General features: G+C 39.5%; 1 protein-coding gene across 2 annotated transcripts in view; it reads right to left on the bottom strand.

Annotated features, from left to right (window-relative positions):
• Positions 1 to 250: 250 nt before the first annotated feature.
• The window catches only part of LOC106811975 (major facilitator superfamily domain-containing protein 6-like), a 10544-nt gene continuing 2225 nt past the window's right edge, over positions 251 to 8569 (bottom strand). The window contains exons 2-4 of one of the 2 annotated variants that reach the window (XM_014815720.1): positions 5271 to 5397; positions 3370 to 4794; positions 251 to 2989 (exon numbers count right to left, since the gene is read on the bottom strand). In XM_014815720.1, the coding sequence (XP_014671206.1) occupies positions 2766 to 2989; positions 3370 to 4794; positions 5271 to 5334 (1713 nt within the window). In that variant the 5' untranslated portion in view covers positions 5335 to 5397 and the 3' untranslated portion in view covers positions 251 to 2765. The remainder of the gene's footprint in view (positions 2990 to 3369; positions 4795 to 5270; positions 5398 to 8569) is intronic. The other variant, XM_014815719.1, reaches the window with a different exon arrangement.

Raw genomic sequence — 8569 nt, 5'->3', positions numbered from 1 at the left:
GATCGATTGATTGTTCAATTGAACAGTCATTTAATCATTCAAACGTTCAATTGATCGATTGATTGTTCAATTGAACAGTCCTTTAATCATTCAATACTTCAATTAATCGATTGATCGTTCAATTAACGCTGTGGCTATATGCCCGGCAGCCGGGCACGGTCTTCCATTTCCTAAATGCCCGGCAGTTCCTAACCCTAACCCTAACCCTTGTTTACTTCCGATAACGCTGAAAATTAAAAACTGCCGGGCATATAGGAAATCGAAGACCGTGCCCGGCAGCCGTCAGATATAATATGCCGGCTGCCGGGCATATAGCCACTCTGTTCAATTAAAAACTCGTTTAATCACTTAATACTTCAATTTACTACTCAAATGTGTTATACTTTAGTTAATCATGAAACGGACAACTGAGCAATTAAATAACGAATTGCCAAATTGAATGGCCAATTGACAAATCAAAGGCACGAATACTGAATAGGCGTCTTGAATCATGGAATAGACAATTGAGCAATTGCCAAATTGCGTATGCGGCGGGGTATGCAAAATGAAAACGAAATGTCACGAAATACGTCCTACAGGCTACATACGTGAAACAGTTGTAGAGCCCGGTTGGGATAAATGACAATGAGACTACAGTCTACACAAGTAATGAATCTAAAAGGGCGCTATTACACTAACATTTATAGATAACGTCTAACCTCAACTTAACTGCATCCATATCGGAACAAACACAACAGCATAAATGATTAAATCCGTTTTCTTCTCCGTTTTCTTTCTTCGTTTGATTGCGACCTTCAATCAATCAATTCAGCATTCAATTCAGCAATTCAGCATTCAACAATCAATCGATCAATTAAACGTTTGAATGATTAAACGAATGTTCAATTGAACAATCAATCGATCAATTGAACGTTGAAATTTTGACACATATCCCCTCCCATACATATATACATCATAGAATTAGAAGCAATACACAGATGCGCGCAATATGCAGACAATCCAGCCACGAGCAAGAAACATTACATGATGAGACATGTGCATTTCTTAGCAGCGACACAACCTAAAGGCATGAATTTCTGTAAACGTCTGGATAACGAAGACAGTAAAAAGTGGGATAATTACCGTTTTCCTGATCAAATTCTCATCATAATAACTCCCACTCAACTCAACTCCGGATTGCGCAAAATGATTACGTGCATCCAACAATTAGCACATTGGACCTTATTATATAATCATGTCATGAGTGAATGACCTATAGATTTCAGCTCATTTACTCCCGATATAATATATTACATCTTATTATGAGATTAGATTATTAGATAGTCTCCAACATACTTTGCATAACCTTTGTGGTGATTACAAATTAAGATTCATATAATGAGAGAAGTGTAACACAGCAAATGTATATAAATATACACGTATTTACATATACAATTATACATAAGAAAATACATCAAAATATATGCACGTATAATAATACATGTGAAAACACAGTAAAAACTAAATTCATAGCCGATTACGACTTTGATTTTTAGCGAGATTATGTAACTGGTTACGGTACAGATACGTTGTTGATCGACTGCTAAACATAACAAACATATTATATCAATAAAAATTGCACCAGCTTGTTCTATTATATTCCTACTTGTAAAGTCATAAGTATACTCTAAATTAAAATACATTTTATGTAACAGTTAACTGGATGATAACATTCTTGACCGAACTGAGTATTTCTATATCAGATTCATAAATATGAAGTCAGCCTGTACTGAAGACAGTACCAGCACCAGTACTCATATCACTAACACGGCTATAAGTATAGCTACCAACAACACATCCAACTAGAGAATGGTAATATGGCGTAGATTTGTTCTCTGAGGAAGCTCGCAAGGCAGGCCTATGCATAGACATCATCTACATACATGTATACATGCATGTGCATTATAGGATAACTATTTGGATATGTTACACCATCAAGAGATGATCATCTCCGCATGTTGGAGATGACAACAAACAACAAGCTTTAATTTCACCGAGAAATTCCGACGGCTTTCGGTGGGGTAGCTACACGTTTCAATTTCTAACCACATTTCAGGATTTAGCGCATGGCCTTTATACAGCAGCTGAAGGTCAGAGCATGCCGCGAGTGGCAGCAATTAGCCATGTGCGTCAGGCCTCACCTAAACCGTGGTTTCCCCGCCCCCTTGAAGCCATGTTCTCCGCATGTGGGCAGCTTGGGAAATGCCATTTGCGAGCACAGGACTTCCCCATCTTAAAAGTGCCGACCAATCACCGGTCATGTAGGGGGAAGCCGAGGCAAGGCTATTACGAAGGAATCTATAACGATCCAGGTGTAAAATACGACACAGCACACGCATACAAGCACATTAGCCGGTACTATCGAGATATCCACACAATGTCACACAATAGACCAAGCTAGATTACCGTGCCCCCAACCCAGATAATGATGATAGGTCAATTAAACTATCACCAACTTGCATGTGCTACATGCCAAATTATCAACTTAGAGGCAAGTGAATAGTAAACATTGTTTTTAGGAAATCCCATCACAACAATGGCATCTGCTGGCTACAGCTGCCAGATGGATAGGTCAATTGATTGCTGTGGTCTTGACTGACTGTTATCTACACTAAGCAGACCGTCACACTATTTTTGATACACATGCGTGCCCGCAAACATAATCACTCCTAAATATTTTGCCCGTGAGTTGATTTATCGGGTAGCCTCTGCCAAACGGGTTTTCATTACTCCTTAACAACATCCTCTTGCGTGTTAAGGGTAAGAGTCAATTCATTACTTCCTTCAGTTTCATCTTTTTCATCTTTGCTCTCAGTGGACGTGATAAAACAGTTTGCAAACCAATATAGAATACAACTGACCAAGGCTAGGACTCCAAAGCACCGGAAGGTTACGGCTCCACCATACGACTCATAGATGAAGCCACCAAGCAGGCTTCCAAACCCACAACCTGCAAAGAAAACATTAACACAATATACAATCACTCGAATAATTCAACTTCATTTACATCGAGTACACAACAATACTTTCTTGTAGAGGCAAGTCAAACATATATTGGTAGATTATCCAATTCAGTATGATTAAATTGTAGGCCAAAATTGTTCTGAAATCCTGTAAAAACAATGTCTTTAAGTTGTACTTTGAAAATGTAGATTCTTTTTAATTGTTTACCAACAATCTTGGTATATTCATTCCCAAAATATCAGTGTGAAGTGACGTCAGTGAAAATTTGTCAGTGAAAAAGACTCCCTTTTACGTACTCGTATGAAGTCGTCACAATAAAAACAGAGGTAACCAGTGTATTCACTAATCAACATTGTAATGGCTTACCTACTCCATCGAAGATTCCTCCGACCAGTCCTTGCATTGTAGCAGCTGTGCCTTTAGGAGCAATTATGTTACTATAAGAAACCATAGTTGTATATACCAGCCCAAACGAGAGACCATGGAATAGATTCAGAGCTAACGTCCACCAGGGATTCACAATGTAGGAGAATATGATAAACCTGACAGTATAGGCAATGAAACCCACATACAAGCACTTTACATGTCCTAGTCGTTTGATAACCCAACCAGCCAGAAAATAAAACGGCATTTCGATAAGCGTCTCTGCCGTCAAATCCAACCCATACAAAAGTTCGGACGCACCAAGGTCACCAAGATACCACAGACTAAACGTAATAAGGGCTCCAAACTGAAGTCCAAAACAGAAAACGGCAAAGAGAAATGCCAGGACAGCCCTATTTTTGGTAATCTTCCAGATATCTTTTAAAATGTTCTCCGAATAGTGTTCTACTTTCACATTAATTGCCATGTTAACAACACACGTCACAGCCATCAGAGTGAGAAACAAGTAAAACGCAGGTTGGAAATTCATTCGTTCGCCTGGTACTCGGAATTCCAACATAAGAAAGCCTGTCACGGATGCCATTACACCCCAGCCAAACGTGCCCCACAATTTCTGCTTGCCGTAGACATTAGGCCTATCCTTAAGCACTGTGAAGGTAATCATGTCTAACATGGATACATTTGAAGAGAAAAATACACGTGACATTATATACAAAAATAGTAGAACCCAGAACTTCCACACTAATCGTACGTGATGATATGGGGTACCTGGTGTGCAAACAAATGGGTCGCTTCTGCAATGTACTGAACAGTGACTCTGGCACAGATCATTTAAATCACCATGTGCATCATCTGCTAGCATCACGTCATAGCTAATGCAGTTCATAACTGTGGTTGCATTGGTATTATTTCCTTCGCTGAGAATTTCCATATCCTTTTCATGTGGGTCAGTAAAATTAGTGACTTCGTCCGATTTGAAATCATGAGGTTGCCCGAGGGCCATGTGTGGGAAATCATTAGAATTCATCGATATGTTAGCACCACTAGCGATTGCTGTGCAGGTGATGTCACACATGCCTGGTATTTGTTGAGGAATGAACTCGCAAGGGTCACACAGACGTAATACAGTTACCTTGCCACCAAAGCACTCAGGAACAACTTCATGATGGTAGATGTAACCTTCTACAGGTGGAACAAATGCGATTGCCAAGAAAAACGTCGCCATCAACATAACACAAATAAGAAGCACATATTTATGCTGCTTAAGATAGTCAGCTATACCACCAATGATAGGCTTGGTTAGCACACTTGCAAACGGCACCACTGTGTAGATTATGGCTACTTCTAGAGGATTCCATCCCTGCTCTTTCAAATAGATGGCCAAGAATGGTACCAAGCAAGCACACCCTAAAAATGCACAAACAGTACGTGTAAACAGTAGTTAACAGTTATAGATATTAAATTTTTTCACTGGCTACATGTGAAAGTAAATAGCTTGTCATAGGCATATCATTCACTTACAGTTACCTTTTTCTTATTCTCGCTGTACAGTGTCTAGTTAGTTAGTGTTCAATTCCAACAATACTTCACTCGTATTAATACAAACAATTTTAACTCCATAAGAACATGTTATATACAGAATGATATATTCCAAGAGTGTCACGTTAATTGTATGGTCATTGTTTCTTTGCACCTATATCCTATGAAATACTGGGCAAATCTCAAAATAAAAAAACTCATGAATTATAGATATGTAGATAGTTACTGCATTGATTGACAATAAATTGTTTTGATAAAAGAAATCATGCATAAATTTTAGTGATGATTGCAAAAATCTTGCCTCTGTCAGAATCATGCATTAAAATTACCTTACCAAACCTTACCTGCATAAAATGTGAGGAAGTAGAACTTTATTGGTAAGAAGGAACGGTTGACTTCACACTTCATCTTGCTCACACGGATCAGGGCTACCTCGGGTGTTCACGTAATCAGAATGTGTCACTACAGCAGCTGTTTGTAGGAGAGAAACATAGACCAAGTTACAACTCTAATAGAGAGGTGATAAAATAAATATAAATTACACACTGGATATTTAACCGTATACGGCAGAGTATCCACTTCCGCTATTTTACCGTACAGTACTTCTGATTGGCTAACTAGTACATTTATGTAAGTGTATATATATGTATGTTAGTATATTATGAATGTGTTCAAAAGGTTTCGTATTGGAAACGTGATTCACGGAAAATAGCTTCTATGATCAAACGGGGCTACAAATGTGTAGAAATAAATGGAATTTAAACCCAGTGGAAGTGATGCAAGTGTAACTGAAATGATATGGAAGATGGCCAAATATGGAGCACTGGCCGCGCATAGAAGAGAAGTGCGCGCAGCAGAGGGAAAAGAAAAGATAACATGGTGGATCTGTGCGCCATAATGAAAGCCAGCGCACGGATCCAAAGAAAAGACTTGGTGACAGAAAGTGTTCCTCCTCAGGGTGGCATGTACGAACCGCTGCAGTATATATAGTCTATTTCACGCAGCTGTCCCTTATTTCCCAGTCCGCTGCGCCTTGATGAACAGTACTAGTAGAGTCCACTAAGCATTTGCACTCGTTAACGAAGCCTGCCAAAGGCCGTGTCACAGACGGGGCGGTGCCCGTGCATGGTTAATTCCATTTATCCATTTATCAACTTAGTAACAAACAACAAAATTGAACAAATAACAAAATTAACATGTATTTGTTCTGCATGTATAAATGAAGTTTACACACATTCTATATTGGGCAAATCTTAGTTAAATGTGATTTTATTTCAAACTTGAACAAATACAGTACGTACGGTTCCACTTGCTATCACACGCCATGGAGACCGGTTTAGTAATATATTATATAAGTCCATAGAAAGAAATGTAAACATGTATAAATCTACTTCTATGCAAAAGTCAGAGACTGAGGTAATGTATTGACTAATGTCAGTAATGTCTAATGACGCTCGCCAAGGGTATGCCATATTTCATATTATTGTAATTGACAAAGGACTATATAGGCCTATGTATTAGGCTAAGTATATTTTCGCATATAATAAGTGGCATATTATTGAATATATTTCGGAGTAAATAAGGCTGCGTCTGTTGAAATTTATATCGAATTAACAGCGGTAAATTCAGTGACATGCGGGCTGACATATTGTCTTCCCACTACGCATTGCGCAGCACGACCCTGTAGCAGTACGTGCACTGACGTAAACATAGACTGGTACGCTGCAGTTCGCTGCATGTCTATCGAGCTTGTGACAAGGGCTTGGAAACATTCTAGGTCTATTTTCACATTTAACATGGATTCTTCCGCTCACTCAAGATAGATGAAATAGTTCTATTTGTATTTTCATTTTCACAATAAGTGCACGAAATTTAACGAAGTACAGCTTGTGATCTTCTATTTATATACCATATCGGATAAACACAAAAGTTTGCTTCGAACTGTTCGATTACCAAACTTAACCACTTTTCGAACAATCGACATAAATAGGAGAATTTGTATTGAGCCACTGGCAGTAAGAACCAGTCCGCACCTGCAGCTACAGCACACACGCGGCCATTGACTATATATATCAGGAGTAGATAATAGGGAAGGAGTGTGACATCAATAAACAAGGGAAATTCGTCATTTACTAGCCTTAAAATACCTACGATTTACTACGCGTAACTCATCCAACTTGAGCTCAAATCGTACACAGTACATTCGCCTAGCATCGTGCGAAATCGTTTCCTCGTTTACACAAGCAATCCGGAGATACAGACTAAAACGTACGACACGATTATCCATTTTTTGGCCATCAATCCAAGCCCATTGCCCGCCTCTATTAAAACAAAAGGCAGCTACCTAACCACAGCTTGCTAACTCGGCGGGCAATGTGGCTCGCTGGGAGATTTGAGTCCGATCAGCTGCTGCTGATTGCGGTTGGCGTGCGTGCGTGAAGGCATGCCAGGTATGTGCAGAGGTGGCTGCTGTACGCCGGTATGCCTGTGTAGCTGTGTACCGGGTCAAAGGTTATCTCGCCGAGTGTTGATGCCTAATCTCCCAGCGAGCCACATGCCTCGCCGAGTTAGCAATAGCGCGTTAGGTAGCTGCCTTTTGTTTGAATTAGAGGCGCGCAATGGCTTTGGATTGATGGCCAAAGAATGGAGAATCGTGTCGTACGTTTTAGTCTGTATCTCCGGATTGCGGCTGTATACGAGGAAATGATTTCACACGATGCTAGGCGAATGTACTGTGTCCGATTTGAGCTCAAGTTGGATGAGTTACGTGTAGTAAATCGTAGGTATTATAAGGCTAGTAAATGACGAATTTCCCTTGTTTATTGATGTCACACTCCTTCCCTATTATCTACTCCTGATATATATACTACAATAGTATATATATAGTCAATGGCCGCGTGTGTGCTGTAGCTGCAGGTGCGGACTGGTTCTTGCTGCCAGTGTATATTGAGCAGTGATCGCTGTCTCGGTGTAAGTAGTCCGCTTCGCGGACGGGTATCGTTTCACTCACAAAAAGGTGCGAACGTCTAGATGTTTTCTAGATAGCTAAACCTTATGGGATTCGAACGTAATGCTGATGACCTCATAAATATACTAGCCAATCAAATTGGTGTATGGTAAAATAGCGGAAGAGGATACTCTGCCGTTTACGGTTCAATATCCACTGCCTATAAATTATGTTATAGAAGACAAGTGTACAATTTAATAACTGTTTTAAAACACATCCTTTGGAATGACAATTAAGATTAAAATTATTATTCTGAGTTAAAAAACAATAAACAGGGTGCAATAGACATTATAATAAAGATGCTCATCAGCACAGCCAAAATACTTTATGTTTTACCAACCACCAAACGAATAAGATAAATGCCATCCAGTACAAAACATAAATTTCTTATCTGCAAAATCACTTTCGTGTGAATAAAACAGCCTTTTCTTGATGGAGATGTCAGATCATTATACTGGCATACCGCTACAGCGGCTTAAGGATAGTTTGGTACCCCTGCAATATGTTTTCGCCACAGGCACTTGGGACTAAGTTAATAAAAACTGAGAATAATATGAACGCGGTACATTCACAACAAGAGCCGCAGAGCGTCTGGGCTCATCTGAGGTCTGTTGCTACGATTATAAACGTAAAATT

The sequence above is a fragment of the Priapulus caudatus genome, unplaced genomic scaffold (genome assembly GCF_000485595.1).
Source record: "Priapulus caudatus unplaced genomic scaffold, Priapulus_caudatus-5.0.1 Scaffold596, whole genome shotgun sequence".
Lineage (NCBI taxonomy): Eukaryota > Metazoa > Priapulida > Priapulimorpha > Priapulimorphida > Priapulidae > Priapulus > Priapulus caudatus.
The sequence above is the reverse complement of the archived record's forward strand: the minus strand, read 5'-3'. Positions and strand labels throughout refer to the sequence as shown.